Raw genomic sequence first — 16,535 nt, forward strand, 5'->3', positions numbered from 1 at the left:
GCAAATCCCAATTGAGAATGATAAAATTAGCATGGAACTCAATTACCTGCCCATGGTACCTTTTGTTATGTCCTGCAACGCCACAAACACTGCATCTCATTGTGACGCCCTTCTTGCTAACTTTGCCGCTGGTGTACCCTCTACTTTCTTCATCCACTTCCTTTCTCCTCATCATGGTTTTCTTGCCTCTTTTCCTGTTAATTGGTTCAGGTGATATCATTGGCCCTTGATCACTCTTGGGCCAAGAATCCCTACCATTGGTGGGGTTCAAGGTGTGCCTATAGGTTTTTAAGTAGGTGCTCACTGAATAACACTCATTCAAGTAGTTTTCAGGTTTGTCATTATTATAGTATATTGCTGAAATTGCATGAGGGCAAGGCACACCAGTTAATTGCCACTTCCTACAAGTACAATTGCCTCTGTCTTTATCAACCACATACTGCCCATCAGGTCCAATAACTTGGTATTGAGAACCCCCAGACCATATTGCTGTATGCAGGAAACTTAGTTGCTTGGATTTCTCTAGTTTCTTGATTATCCTAGGGCAGTGGGTTGCTGTGATTTTCTCCATGTAATCCCTTCTTCTTTGAATTGTTACCATTAATTGGGTTCTTATCATCTCATTCATGGTGACAATTCCCTTAGTCCTAGCCTCTAGAATATGTCCATTGAAGCATTCACACATGTTATTTAGGAGAATGTCACATTTGAATTTTGATTGAAAGTGTGATCTGGACCAGTGGTGGGGGCCTATGTTTTTCATGTACTGAAATGCCCCTTGTGACATTTCTTTCAGCTGGTTCATGGCCTTCTCAAATGTTGGTAAGTTTGTAGCTGTGGCACATCTCCAAACCTGATCTTTAAGAGCCTTTCCTTTGAAGTTTTTCCTAAAATTGGTATGGATATGTCTAACACAAAATCTATGCTCGGAATTAGGGAAGAGTTCCTCTATTGCAGGAATTAGGCCCTATTGTACCAACCATAGAAAGACACATTGACCATTATTTTTAGTTTGAACAAAGGGCAAGAAAGCAGTCAAAACAAAAAAAATAAAAGTTAATCAGCATTCAACATTGGTATGGGAAACAAGAAAACAAATTTAATGAAGCATAAATAAGAAGAGAACACTGGTTTAGTCATGGAAAAACAGTAGATGGTCTCATCAAGCATAAATACAGAACAATGCGCATTAAATTGATCAATCATGGAAAAACAATAGATGGTCTCATCAATCATAAATACAGAACAATGCACATTAAATTGATCAGTCATGGAAAAACAATAGATGGTCTCATCAATCATAAATACAGAACAATGCACATTTAAATTGATCAATCATGGAAAACAATAGATGGACTCATCAATCATAAATACATAACAATGCACATTAAATTGGTCAATCATAGATGTATTAGCACAATGATTAAACCTTATACAGAACAAAAATATACAAACTCAACAATTTTACCTTCTGTCTATCACTCATAAATAACCAGTGAAAACTGTTTGTGATTTCCACATCCTTTGCTAGCAACTCCAAAAACCATTTCCAATTTTCTTTGTTTTCTTTATTGACATTTGCCCATGCAACTGGGTAGATGCTGTCGTTTGCATCTATTCCCACTGCAGTCAAAAGTTGACCTCCATATAACCCCTTCAAGAAGCAACCATCAACTGAAATGGCCTGCCTGCAACCTGCCAAAAACCCTTCTCTAAGGGGTGCCAGACAAACATACATTGCTTCAAACACCCCTGCAAGTACATTTTGAACTTGATGGTGGAGCTTGGATGAGTCCTCATCGACTCTAACTCTGTAGTCAAATAGGCTCTCCATTTGGGTCTTCTCATCACCATCTATAATTCTAAAACAAGGTAATGGCAAATCAATGTAAATTCAAACCAATTAGACACTAGCAATAAAAATAAAACCTGCTAATGTGCTAAAAAATAAACAGTAGACAAATTACCTAAGTGCAATGCACTTAGCTCTATATGCCTTCGACCCATCGATGTTAATCTCTTGATTTGTCTTCACCTGCCTGGATAATCCCTTGAATCTTCCATGAAGGATCTGCCCTAAATTGCTCCAAATAAGCTTTTGCTATCCATTCAGCATTGACATGTCTGTTAGTGTGGTCTCTAGTGCATTCATGAAGCAACCTACCAGACTTTATTTGTACTGTCCTACTATCCTTGACCATGGGTGAAGCCCAAAGATAAAAAGGGCACCCTTTTTTACAAATTGCTTTGCACCTTTTCTTTGAATTTGGCTTAAACTTCATCACGTATCTATTTTTAATTCCATAATTTTTTACTGCCTCCTTGAATTGGGCAAAGCTTCTAAACTTCATCCCAATTTTAAGTTGTGGGTTCTTCATGTCACATTCCTCATTAAATTCAAAGTATTTGGGCTTGCCAGAGTCTAGCTCATCCTCATCAGTTGAAGAACAGGAATGTAACTCATCAGAAAATTCATACTCTGAGTCCAACCCAATATCATCACCTAGTCCTGCAGGTTCTCCACTAACAGGTATAATAGCCACATGGGGTTCACTAGTGTCACTACCTTCTCCATCTGGCTCATGACTAAAGCTATAGTCAGAGTCATGGAAGTCACTATCTTCCTCTCCATTTTTATGTTTATGATCACCCCCAATCTGAAGTAGTACACATTCCAAGTCACTGTCTTCTCCATGATTTTCTTCTGCATCATGTTCCTCATCTTGGTCATTTTCACCACTACCAAATCCAAGTGTAACTCCAAGTCCTAGGTCAGAATTAGCAAGCTTGAACCAAACACACACCTCTCTGCTAGAGTCCACATTCTCTGCCATTGTCAAAGCATCCATGTCAGTCTTTATTTCCCTCAAGCCTTTGCTTTCACTGTATCTATCTGACCACCAAATGCTACAACTTTCAACATCTAGATTAAATTCCCTAGCCATATTTATCAACTCAATTCTTGACATCTGATCAGCACAACAGAAATCCACAAGACCAGCTAATCCTTCTACATCACCATTGATGTAATGAACTCTTATTGCGAACAAATCAAAGCATTAGGTAATCGAAACAAAAAGATAGTCCAATGTTATTCATATGCCTACTTAACATAAATACCAAGGATGAGTAAATACAGCTAATAACTAAATTCCTGCAGAAATTGAGAACAACATTGCGTACTGAATAAATGAAGGATCATGCACTTTTATTTTGCTGCTAACTTAACATAAATAGCAAGATGAGAAAATACACTCCCACAAATTGAGAACTATCAGGGCACAGACAAAATAAATGAAAATCATGTACTCAACTTTAGTTCAGACTTACATATACAAAGAAACATACTTAAGCACTCTTAAATAGTAACAAGGTCCAAGCATATCATTGACTGCAAAATCCTACCATTAACCAAAGACATGAAAAAAATTGCAGCCATGTCATTGGCAAGACCATATCATTGACTGCAAAATGCTACATAGACAAATCCTACAGCTTTTCCTAATGGTTTAATATATCTAGCCATATATAACACAATAATGGTTTCCACATGCCATGATTCTTTCAGTAAAAAAAGGTTTCTGCAGATGTGGTCCACACATGTCAAAATGTCAACAAGATTGGATTACTATAATTTATTTTTGACTCATTTTACTATCAATCATGCAAGATACTTCACAATTCAAACAAATATCAGATCTTTCACCAACAAGATCCTTCACAACTACCTTCCCTAATTATTTTTCACAATTACATCAATAATTTTAAATGTCACTACGTACCATCTTTTATGAGTTTTGTGGTCTTCTGGTCACCAAAGTATATCATTCAAACAATCACATTTTACAATTATGAAATTATGTCAGTTAGGGACCACATTCGAAGCGGACAATTTAAAGTTAGCACTTTTTCCAAATTAGACAACACAACAATCATCAAGTACCAAAAATCACATACAAAAATTATCTCTTCGCATAAAAAAACCCCCAAAACCCTGACAACATTATTCTTCAATCTCAAAATTACTTTACTTAAAATGAAAATATTCTCCACATACACATCATTATACAGTACAATGCACAAAAAAACAAGACACATCTACATCCTAGTGTTATGGTTTACAAAGTTAGCCTTACGAGTACTCGGTGCTTCATCCCCAATCTAGCGTCTCTCCCAATTGATCGCCATCGATGATTGATTTGATCTTTTTACTAATTGCAAACGCCGGTGATCGCAAAAAGCGAATTCCTTCTTCTTGCTTCCACTGCGTTATAGATCTCTTGAGATTTGGTAATAGGGAAAGAGATGAGCATTTCCTTCTAGGGCTTTGCTTGCTAGCCTCGATAATGACAATGTGTGTGTTGATGTGGAACTCCCTGCGATGGCATGGCACATCTTGCATTATGTGGGTGACTTATCTGATGTGGACCTGCCACCTAGGATGTATGATATGGCGTTGGCATCGCGATTGGGCTTCTCCGTGCCACCTCAGAGAAAGGGGGTGGGAAACAAACCAGATGACTCACCGGGTGATATCAAATTGAAAGTAAGTGACTTATTTGACTCAAATTAAAATTGGGTGACCAATTTGATAAAAATCCATAGTTGAGTGACTCCTCAAAAAATTTATCCTGTGATTAGTACACTATCTATGAAGAAGGACGCACGTGCGGGAACAGGGGCAGCACGAGGCGCCAACAGGTGAGCCGCCAGCCGTCCATCTACCGGGAAGGACACATTCCCAGGATGACACCTGTCATCTATCCTAGCGGTTCTTTACGTTATCTGGGCCCCACACATAAGCCAACCTTTAATCTTAATTTAATCTCCATCGTTGACGATGGTGATGAGTCATGGGAATCGAATCCCGTCCGCTCATCCAACGGCTGTTATCTCTTCCTCACCCTTTACGTTTTTTTATTAATGCACGCCAACTCGGGGGGTATTACCGTCATTTGAAGTGTCTTAGCAGTTATTTGGTCACAAAAGCAAGGGTAAATAAGTCTTTATAGTTACTTCCGTCTTTATTTATTAGCAATAAAGAATTCGCCCGCGCTGCAGTGTCCGGAATTAGGTATTGACACCTTGCTTGAATTACGCCCTATATTTTGCCGGAATTGCGGTTATGCCACCAGCCAAGTTTGGAAGTTATGAATGCCGGAGAATCTATGCCGTCGAAACAGTGTGTTATCGGGGCCCACCGAATGGGCGGTCAGGATCGAGCTCGAGGACTCCGTTATCTGTTTCTGTCACGGATATCATGGACGGTGAGATTGAAGGTTGTGTTTGTGGTGTCAATCTCAAAGAGTTTATTTGACGGTCAGGATGGATGGAAGATTGATAACGCCGTTTTCGTTGGAACGGAGGAGGGTTGTGTCTCGGGGACGGAGAAGTAGAGGGATGATATAGGGGTTAATATGGGAATTTCGTAGGGGCAAAAATTAAAGAAAAAGGGATAAAATATTCGGGAGAAATTTCCAAAAGCCCGTAATTGAGGGTTTTAGAAGCCAATTTGGGGGTTTCCCAGCAGAGAAAGACAAAGAGGGCGAAGGAGGGGAAAGCTTCGTGATTTCTCTCTCTTCTGTGCAATTGGGAAGCGAAGAGGTTTTTTGTGGACTTTTGGAGGTGGATTTGGGGGGAGCTAGGGTTTCTTTGGGAGTCGTAGAGGTGAGGTTTTCTACTGTTTGTTTGTTGTTTTATTTTTCTTGATGTTTTCTTTTAATGTCTGAAATTTGGATTAGGGTTTGAGGGTATGATTGAACTATTTGGATTTTGATTGTTGTCTTTGTTTTTTTTTTTTTTGGTTGAAATGGATGTGAATGCGGGGTTTAGGGTTTATTTCGGGGTTTTGATTTGTGAGGGGTGTTGGAATTTGTCTTTTCGTCATCATTTCTTGTTTTTGTGTGGGAAGGATTAGTCTTTTTTGGGGTTTTATGTTCCGCTGGCATGGAAATTTAGTTTTTGATAACTTTGTTTCTCTGGAATTTGTGCACTGTTGTTCTTGTGTTTTTGCTAGTGAAAGCTGTGATTTTTTGTTAGATTGTTTTTTGAGTTTGATGAGGATCTGTTTAACCATGAGTTGAGTATAGCTCTGATAATTTGAGCTATTCTTGATATTCTTGATGTTTATGAGTGCTGTGCTGCTTGACCATGAAGTTCTAAACGTTTCTCTTAGATATTGTTCCACTTCCTTTTGTTCACTGCTTGGGCACTAGTTCATCAAAGAGGGAACTTGTACACTCACTGTTGAAGTGTACTTTCAATGGTTTAGGATTATTTTTTCTTTTTATTTTTCAATGTTTCTCTGTGGTGCCCATGCTGGCAAATCTAATACTTTTTATGTGTATTCTTTTAATGCTGTTGGAATTGGAATATTTCTCATTTTCATCATTTGATCAGTGAAGCATGATATTCTCTCCCTCCCTGATTTTTGAACAGTTTTTATTATTTATTACAGTGGACTTCCTGAGAGTAGATAATGGCAATGCTTGGTTTGGTGATCTTTCAAGTAGATAATTGATGCATATTCTTTACGCACGTACCATGTCATTGACTATCTCTTACTGTTTTTCCTGTGCAAAATTTCATGTGCTTCTCTTATGTTTAATTAATTATATCTGCTTGCCTTCATCCATAAGACTCTGCAATTGCGTCCTCATTATATGTTAACAACTATTAGACTTTCATTTTTTATTTTTTTGGCTTATGGAGAATCAATAACATATTTGTTTTGGTTTCAGAAAATTGTATGAGTAGCTGATGTTGCCCGAGATCACTGACTGAATAATATTTTTGAGACTAAATGGCAACAGAGAGCCCCGTGAGGTTAATAGGAAGCAGTGGAAGTACTAACTGGCCCATGAACAAGGATTCTTCAAATTTTCCTACATCTACAAGTAATATGGCAGCCCAGGAGCTGGGGTTACTTTTAAACGGGGACAGGTTCCAAGGTGGCAAGAAATTTAGTGTTCCAAGTCGTAGTGGAAGTGCACCACCTAGTGTGGATGGGTCTTTAGCATCGCTGAGAAATCTAATCAGCCAACAGAGTGCTGGTTCTGATCAGAGCTTGGAAAACTTGAGCAATGTAGTTGAAAGCTTCGAGTCTGAAGAACAACTCATTGCTGATCCAGCTTACCTTGCATACTACAGTTCGAATGTGAATCTTAATCCAAGGCTTCCTCCTCCTCTTATTTCACCAGAAACTCGACGGTTGGTTCACCACATTGGTGGATATGGGGAAAATTGGAGAACACTCTCCTTTGACGACAACAACAAGGGGCCATTGTTTGTCTCACGCCCAGCTCTCTCTACCCATAAGGAGGAACCTGAGGATGATAGCTCACCTAAGCAAGAACCTAGTGATCGCACAGACAGGAATTCAGGATTTGCATCAGCACGGTTCGCATCTCCATCAAAAGGTCGTCACAAAAGTCTGGTGGATCTGATTCAGGTACTGGATGGTAGTAGTACTGTTTCTGGCTAGTTATTGTAACCAAATTAAGTTAACAGATATATTGATTTCTACATCTTTCTACAATGCACTGCATTGCAAAGTGCTTATGTGAATGATAATATAATCAGATAAAACCCTCTTCTCTCATGGTTTTTCTCGTAAAACCAATTGCAATATACGTTTCTTACAATGTCTTCTTCTTTTATAATTTTTTAGGAAGATTTTCCTCGAACTCCATCGCCTGTTTATCATAACCAGTCTCGACCTACAAACCATGGTCCTGCAGAAGGTGCTGATTCAGATACCACTTCCAACTCTTTACATGATTCTTCTATTAAAATGGCTAAGATAGCAGAACGGAAAATTGCCTTTGGTAGTCATGCAAGAACAGCTATTCCAGGTTCGCTCTCAGTTGATTCCATTTCTAATACTGATAATTCTGCAGCATCAATAGCAGGTGTATCATCTGGTCATAGTGGTGCAAGTCCGCCCTCTTCCTTAAAGGGTGAATTGAAGAGTGGAAATGTAAATCTTGACAATGGTGGTCTAGTAGTAAGTGTCCCTGAGCCTGATATTGGGAGCCTCGAGTCGGACATGAAAAATTTAAGGATGTCAAATGATGGGCATAGAGGTCATAACACCCGGCAACATCCTCAGCAAAATGTCTCACATCCTCGAGCCCCTCCATCTCAAGGGCAGGTTGGTCAATCTCAGATGGCAGGAACGCGCCGTTCCCAGAATCTTGTTGATCCCATCCTTCATGGCCAGACAAAGTTAGCTTCAGTTGAAGCACAACCTGTGATTCAGTCTACTGGCCTTACTCCTCCCTTGTATGCAACTGCTGCTGCTTATGGAGGACCATACTACTCTAACCTGCAGCCATCTAGCTTGTTCCCTCCTCAGTACAACGTCGGTGGATATGCTTTAACTGCCCCCATCATGCAACCATTCATAACTGGCTATACTCATAATGCTATTCCCTTACCTGTAGATAATCCTTCTAGCCCAAACTTCAGCCCTAGAATTTCTGGAGTTGCCACTGGTGGGAACCTTCCTCCTGGGGTTGATCTGCAGCAATTTTACAAGTTCTATGGGCAACTTGGGATGGCGATGCAGCCTTCTTTCCCTGATCCTGTGTATATGTCTTACTTTCAGCCTTCACCTGTGGAAGCATATTCTGGTGCAAATCAATATGATGCTATAGCCTCAAGGGGAACTCCTGTTGGAGGCATGCCTGATACTTACGATCCACAGAAAGGGCTGATGCCCGCTTCATATTCATCTGATCAGAGACCTCAACTCATTAGAACAGGTGCCAATAATCCAAATCCTAGAAAAGGGGGTCCTGGAAGTCCAACTATCTATGGAAGCCCTCCAAACATGGGTGTATTCATGCAATATCCAACATCTCCTCTTGCCAGTCCGGTCTATCAGGGATCACCAGTTCATGGGGCTGGCTTTTCAGGAAGAAGAAATGAGACCATGAGGTTGCCTTTCAGTCCAGGAAGAAATGCTGCTAATTCTGCTGGTTGGCCTGGACAAAGGGGACGTGAGCGGGTAGAGGATATAAAATCACCCACTTTCCTTGAAGAGTTGAAGTCTAGTAAAGGCCGTAGATTTGAGTTATCTGAAATTGCTGGACGGATTGTTGAGTTCAGGCAAGTCTGCTTAAGCTCATCTTTTTGGATTCCCACCCACTAGGTGATATGATTCAAAAAGTAATTTATCCTACCTTCTTGTTCTCAGTTCTGACCAACATGGGAGTAGATTTATTCAGCAGAAGTTAGAGACCTGCAGTGCTGAAGAGAAGGCGTCTGTATTTGAAGAAGTTCTTCCCCATGCCTCTACATTAATGACTGATGTATTTGGGAATTACGTTATACAGAAGGTGGGGAAATGTCTGATGATCTTTATTTTTTTTATCAGTTAAAATTTTGAAATCTAACATCTTACAATATCGATTTGTTTTTGGATTCCATGTATACGAGAACTGTTCTTATGTATTATTTTAAAAAATTTTCTTGTTTCACTAGTTTTTTGAGCATGGAAGCCCCGAGCAGAGGAAGCAACTCGCGAATCAACTTGCAGGCCATGTCTTGCCACTAAGTCTTCAGATGTATGGGTGCCGTGTGATTCAGAAGGTTCTATCACTTTCTAACTAGTAGCCTTGCTTTCAGTATTAAATAAGATCTGCTGATATACTTAGTATGTTCTCGATATACAATTTAGAGTGGGAATTTAAAAAGCGTGTGTTTAATTTTAATTGTTTAAATTTATTAAAGCCTTTATAAACATAAGCAAAATAATTTTTTATTGTGTTAGGAGAGACACATAAATTGATAGTCACCAATGTAATGCTTTTATACTGATGGTATTTTTTCCTATATTGATTATCCAGGCACTCGAGGTTATTGAGCTTGATCAAAAAACAAGTCTTGTCCTAGAACTTGATGGGCATGTTATGCAATGTGTGCGTGATCAGAATGGAAACCATGTAATCCAGAAGTGCATTGAGTGTGTACCAACAGAAAGAATTGGTTTCATCATCTCTGCTTTTCGTGGTCAGGTTGCAACCCTTTCAACACATCCATATGGATGTCGGGTTATTCAGGTAAACCAAAGTATGACTGATGGCTTGTCATGTTTTCCTGCCATGCCCTGAAGCTGATTGGGTTTTGGTGATTAATGTAGAGGGTGCTGGAGCATTGTACAGATGAGATGCAAAGCCAATGCATTATTGATGAGATATTGCAATCCGCATTTCTTCTTGCCCAAGATCAGTATGGCAATTATGTTACCCAGGTGACTCTCTTTCCTACTTGTCTCATTACTACACTGTTCCTATACTCTCCCCGTTTGTGATTAAGTTTGATTTACTCATTTGTCATTTTTTATTCTGCTGGCAATTATAATTGATGTTTTTTTTTATCACTTTATGATTTTGGCATCATGGTACTGTACTATATGCTGGTTATTAAAGTTTGACAATGTCTTTGATATGATTACCTCAACTAGACCTGTCTAGCAGTTATATTTTCTTTGTGCAGCTATATTAACTGTTTGATTTTTATAATTATTGTTTTTGCATCAACTATTCACTATTTTATTTATTTCTATGCATGCATTGGTTTAGGTGGATACAATCCATCCTGTACTTCAGAGGGATGTGCTTGTTGTTCTTTGGATGGATGTATCAAGGGCATTGCCCCTTTTGTGCTAAACCCTCATGAGTCACACATTAGTCAACTTTAACTAGAAAAACTAAAGATTTCTAACATATATGTAATGTACTATTTTAGATACAGAAGACCGCCTGTTCACCTCCAATTGTTATAAAGTTCCAATCTTCCAGAAATTAATGTTATAAAAATTATGATCTGCTCATGTCATGTGCATTCAATCATATGCTTTTTGATATATGCTCGATTTAACATGATGTATTTTTGTGGTGGACTATGGAGCTGGTACTTGAGTAGATGATAGAAGTAGGTTGTTGTGGAGATAGAAGTTCAAGGTCATACTTACATAGACTAACTCATGGAAGTAGATCGCTGTGGAAGTTCAAGGTGCTTATAGATTGAGTAGGCAATAGAAATAGGACATTATTGAGAATAGAGTTAAAAGTTATACTTGATTTAGGACAATCTTTGTGGGTTCAGTTCTACGAGCTCAGGTAGATTTGATGGATAATACACTTATTTTTTGAAGAGTTAAATAACTGCTGTAAATGCTCTTTGAAATAAATTAGGAAGTTGCAAGTTTTATTAATGTATTTATTTGGTTCACATTTGAACTTGTCACGTCTTATTGTTTATATCTAATTAAGCAAATAATTTTTTGTTCCTTATATGGGACCATGGAGTCTGACAATCAAAATCCTTGCAGCATGTTTTAGAGAAGGGAAAGCCCCATGAAAGGAGCCTAATCATTAACAAATTGGCTGGGCAAGTTGTTCAAATGAGTCAACATAAATTTGCATCTAATGTAATTGAAAAATGTTTGGAATATGGTAATGCTACAGAAAAAGAGCTTCTGATTGAGGAAATTGTGGGGCAAACAGAAGGAAATGATAATTTACTGGTAAGCTAAATTCTTTTTATTCCTTTCTTTTTCCTTCCATTTTATTTGTATTGGAGGGGTTTTTTTAATCTGTATATAATGTTAGACAATCCCCCACCCTTGTCTGATTGCATTACTTCATGCAATAGGTCTAGAGCTTGTTCTAATTTGATTTCATGCTTTTTCCGTATTATGTTTTTTAATCAAATTTACCATCTTTTGCCTTTTCTCTTAGACAATGATGAAGGACCAGTTTGCAAACTATGTGGTTCAGAAAATTCTTGAAACGTGCTCTGATAAACAGCGAGAAAGTATACTTGAGCGCATCAGAATTCATCTGCCAGCTTTGAAGAAGTACACCTATGGGAAACATATAGTTGTTCGCGTTGAACAGCTGTCCGATGAAGGTATCTGGAAATCTAGATTTAATTTGAAGCTAACCATATACTGAATTCTCTTTGTTATGCTTAAAAATCTATTTTCATTTAGATGGATGGCAATGCAATATATAGTACTATAAATGCTTTTATCATTTCTTCTATGCATACATCTAAATGTTTACACTCTTTAGATTGAACAATTATTACAATTTTGTCACATTATTAGTCAAATGATGTGATACTGTCACTCTCTTATGAAGATATATATTCCTTTCCTATGTGCAGAAGGTCATCAGGAGATGTGAAAACGACAAGCAATGGTTGCTGATGGCTGGTGTGTTAGTTAGTTAACATGGCACACATTGAATTGAAAACATGCTGGTGATGACAATGAAGAGTCAAAAATTCATGGAAGCCCTTGGCTATATATGATAGATGTTCTCAGTTGCACAGCAGGGCTTCTTTTGTTTAGGTCCTAGTTTATTATAACTGTATATCATCGTAGATAAAGATAAATGTGTTTGTTTCCATCATATGTGCTGCTGATATATATTATTAAATCATATTTTATATATATATATATATATATTGTGTTGAGCAGTGATCATAACAACATATATATATATATATATTATATACGTATAGCATATCTGAATTTGTTAGGTGCAAATTGGGAGTCGACGCTTATTTATTTTATGAATATTCATGGCGCTTGGTGTTGCAAGGAAATGTCAATAGCAGCAACAGTATCATCATCAGTAGCACAATGAGCTAGTCGTTTTAGTGTTGGATGTGATGTTGGTTGTGCTTGTGAATTAGAGCAGCAGTATCAATTTGAGTTCTTTGTTTGATGCTGATGCGGTTGTTTTTTTATTTTACATTTTATCGTTTTTACTTAAGGTATCTGCTGAAGATCTCTCAAGTTTGTTTCACTGTGGATTGTATAACTAACAAGTTCTATCATCATGTTTGTTACTTTTGACTTGATATCAAGTAGAGCAGAGTGTCACAGGGGATTCAGTAAAACCATCATCAATTTATTGGACAATATATGGATCTTAAGAAGACTCATCACAATTTGAAAAATAATATAATAAATTGTTCAGTCTAGTGTTTTGCTAAAGGATATTGACCGTTGATGAAAGAAGGGGAAGTGATAACAATAATAACAATAAAATACTTAATATAGGTGGGGGCACCAAATGACACAACCAATGATCTATGAAAACAAAAGGACAGACTTGGGGCCATGTGGACAAACAAGATTACAAGAGCATAAGCAAGAAAAAGGAAAGGCTAAAAGGAGGGGACAAGAACAAGATTAATTGCTTTTTGACAAATCAATCAGTCAGTCAAACCAAAAAAAAAAGGGGATGATAAAGAAGAGCCATTGAAGGAGTGTGTTATATATACAGAAGAGAAGAGCAACAAAATGAATGATATGAATAGAGAAACAACAATCAACAGAGGACCATTTGCCTCTTTTCCTACTATATACTCTACACACTTATATTACTGCTAAAACAAACAAACCACCCTCTTTTGAATTTTGATCCCTCCCACCTTTCACTACTATTCACTCGATTTAACTCAAGTCAACACACACACACACACACAGAATGATCAAAACATCATAATGAAGAAAGAGAACAAAAGCTCATAGATGTTTCGCTTCTTTAAAGAAAATTAAAAAAAAAAAAAACCTTTTTTTCTCTTCTCCTTTTCCCACTTTTTACATATATAATACAAAGCAAACTCCTCCTGTGTAGCATTAGTCACCCAATCCCTTCTCCTATCACTCTTCTACTCTCTATCTACCACTACTACTACTACTACTCTCACTCTCGCTTGATCTCTGCTTAGAAAGAAGCTACCGCTACCATTCTCTAAAAATCACATTTTCATTACCCCCAACCACCCCTCCTTACTAACAAAACAAAAAACCCAAAAAAGAAAAAAGAAAAAAAAAATCATAATTCTAAAATCCTAGAGCAGAGCCCCAACCGTGAATGGAAACAAACGCAACACAACCTGCACGCTTTACGGGAGAGATGGCCTGGAGTCTGGTGCTGCTCCTCCTGGAGACTGCGCCTCATCTTCTCCCCCTCCAGAATCACTATCGGACGAGCTCCCTGAATCCGAGTCTTATATATCATCAACAAAACAAAAAGCTCAGTATCAAAAGGCCGCATCTTGCTTTTAAAAAAACACCAAATTTGTATGCATACCACTAGAAGAAGAGGACGAATCACTGCCAGAACTACTCGAGCTACTGGCATTGCCTGTATCTTTCTCAATCTCCACTGATGGGTAATGCAGGGATGGCATCTCATCACCAATGTCCACATCCTCATCACCAGTCTCTCCTTTCTTGCTCCTCTTGGCTGCCGTTGGTGACTGTTCAATCCAAGCATTATTGGTTAGTGCTGTTAGTATTATTAACATTGATGAGACACAACAGCTGAATTGTCAATTACCTTATCACCATCATCCGCATGCGCGGAGGCCGGTGCAGTGGAAGCTCCACCAGCTGCCGTAGCATTTGCTCCCGCCAAGGCCTCGAGCCTTCTCATCTTGCTCATCATCTTCTTGCAATTGCCAACGAACCGATCCAATTCCCAAAGAGTCTCATTATCCATTGTTTCAAAATCAAGTAAAATCTCATCCCCATGCTGCATTGGGTCCCCGTTCCGCCTTCTCACAATCTGGATCACATGCTCCATCTTCTCATCTGGCAAGCTCTGTAGACCAAGGCTCAGCTTCTGCTTCTCGTCCAGCGTCATCGCCCTCTTATTGGGGTCCTTCGCCTTGGGTTTAGGTTGCTTCACCGTGCTAACCCTCCCCAGTCCGCCCATTTGTTGCTGTTGCTGCTGCTGCTGTTGCTGCTGCTGCTGTTGCTGCAGGGGCGGTGGCTGCTGCAATTGCTTGCCATAAGCAGGGGCTATGGGGGCTGGATTTGGCGGAGGGGGCGCTGCTGAAGTGATAGGCTCGGCTCTCCTTGTGTAATCTGTCACTGGAGACCAGGAATTCCCAATTCCTCTCTTCAGCTCCTCTTCCTCTTCTACCCTGCAAATAGCATTCCATTGCTTCTCATACTTTTCATAAGAAGGGTAATAAAGCCCCTCAAAGATCTTCAGAAGCTGAGAAGCAACACGATGCACTTCATGCCCTTCCGGGTTATAGAGAAGGGCGTTCTCAAAGGTCAGCTTTAAATCAGCCGCAAACTCTGGCGGGCCTTGGTACATGCCCTTGTTAAGCTTTGTCTTCACAGTGCCGAGATCCATGGGGTTCTTAATGATCTGATGATAGTCGTGGAGGCCCATCCCCACCACATCGACGGGGGTATTGAACCAGATGGCGCCCTTGTGCTTCATCAACTTGCTCAGGATCTGGCCGCACTTCTTCATCATGCCCGACAAGAGCTTCTCCGCCTCCGATCCAGGAGCTGGCTTCTTCGCCTTCTTGGAATCCGATCCCGATATGGGTTCCCGCGTATGGTATCCGCCAGACCTAGCCGAAGCGTCGATCCGGCTAGCGACGCTCCGGACCCGCTCGAGCTCCGAGACGAGCCTTCTTTTCAGCTCCCTTAACTCTCTTCTGGAGTAGCTTGCTAGGTTGAAGGAGATATGACCAACAGAAGAGTCTCGATTCCGGCCAGGGCCGGCAGGGCGCCGGCTCAGCGATGACGAGTCATCAGAGACAGAGGCTGCTCCAGCAGCGATCTCATCCGGCTCCATCTGCCGAGTCTGATGGTGGTTCTCATGCCCACCGTCGAGCAAAAAACCAGGGTTGTTGTAATGGTTATGGATGCTAGGGTTAGGGTTAGGGTTAGGGTTTTTCCTCATGTACACTTTCGTCTCCCCCCAGTACGGCTCATTCCGACTCGCCAGCAGCGCCGACGCCATCCCAGTCCTCAGATCCGCAGCAATCCGGCCATCTCATCCGATCTAGGGTTTCCAACAACGCTGGGTAACATAGAAACACCACAACAGCTCACCGGACTGATCCAAGCTGAGGACGCCGCCGGCTATCGGAGAAAGAGGGAGGAGACGGCCGCGATAGAGCACCAGCGATCGGAAACCTAGAAAGAGAAAGAGAGAGATGAGAGAAACCCTCGATTTGGGCGAGCTTGAATGGCAGGGGAAGGCCGGTTCTTAAAGGCAACCAGATCTGCCCGTGCTTTTAACGGGCAAGATCCTGACCGTTGATTCAATCTCAGATATTGATCTGACGGTGGTCAAGGTTTCTTCCTGCCCCAAAGGATCTGCCCATCCAATCTGTCACGGACGGCGATGCCGACCTCTGATGTACACGTGTCAAGCATCGGAGTGGGGACCGCATTCGGGGAGCTTTTCCTTTTCGTTTGGGTTTCGCGTGAATTTGGGCCGCTTGACCCGTGCGTTTCCCGCCCCCCATCCAATTATCCCAAAAAGCCCGTAAAACCGACATGAAACCCGACATTGTCTACGTGGCACTAGCAAGACGAGGTCCCACTAAAAACGGACCATTTCATTCAAGCTTTTATCTGGACCGAGAAAAGGGACCCAGAATGTGGGGCCCTGCCCTGTGGGTTGGGAACGTTCCACTGGACTGGACAATATTAAAACTAAAGAAAAACTAAAATAAATGCATAAATATTAATA

The 16,535-nt window shown here is 40.1% G+C and overlaps 2 protein-coding genes across 4 annotated transcripts; one reads left to right on the forward strand and one right to left on the reverse strand.

The window, feature by feature from the left end:
* The first annotated feature begins 5,498 nt into the window (after positions 1-5,498).
* Positions 5,499-12,621, forward strand: LOC120268957 (pumilio homolog 5). Of its 3 annotated transcripts, none has more exons than XM_039276234.1 (11): positions 5,499-5,667; positions 6,741-7,450; positions 7,670-7,742; positions 7,899-9,111; positions 9,200-9,341; positions 9,487-9,594; positions 9,852-10,064; positions 10,145-10,255; positions 11,339-11,533; positions 11,748-11,919; positions 12,178-12,621. In XM_039276234.1, the coding sequence occupies exons 2-11, from the start codon at positions 6,803-6,805 to the stop codon at positions 12,195-12,197; spliced, it is 2,895 nt and encodes a 964-aa protein (XP_039132168.1). In that variant the 5' UTR covers positions 5,499-5,667; positions 6,741-6,802; the 3' UTR covers positions 12,198-12,621. The 3 variants fall into 3 exon arrangements, with proteins under 3 accessions (XP_039132168.1, XP_039132169.1, XP_039132167.1); XM_039276235.1 differs by having other exon boundaries at positions 7,911-9,111; XM_039276233.1 differs by having other exon boundaries at positions 7,670-9,111.
* A 908-nt stretch (positions 12,622-13,529) lies between these two features.
* Positions 13,530-16,011, reverse strand: LOC120268960 (transcription factor GTE7-like). Its single transcript, XM_039276236.1, has 3 exons — positions 14,370-16,011; positions 14,121-14,289; positions 13,530-14,036 (listed from the first exon to the last, which is right to left on the reverse strand). Exons 1-3 carry the CDS (start codon positions 15,795-15,797, stop codon positions 13,933-13,935), a joined length of 1,701 nt encoding a protein of 566 aa, XP_039132170.1. The 5' UTR covers positions 15,798-16,011; the 3' UTR covers positions 13,530-13,932.
* Between the last annotated feature and the right edge of the window lie 524 nt (positions 16,012-16,535).

This window comes from Dioscorea cayenensis, chromosome 9 (genome assembly GCF_009730915.1).
Source record: "Dioscorea cayenensis subsp. rotundata cultivar TDr96_F1 chromosome 9, TDr96_F1_v2_PseudoChromosome.rev07_lg8_w22 25.fasta, whole genome shotgun sequence".
Taxonomy (NCBI): Eukaryota; Viridiplantae; Streptophyta; class Magnoliopsida; order Dioscoreales; family Dioscoreaceae; genus Dioscorea; species Dioscorea cayenensis.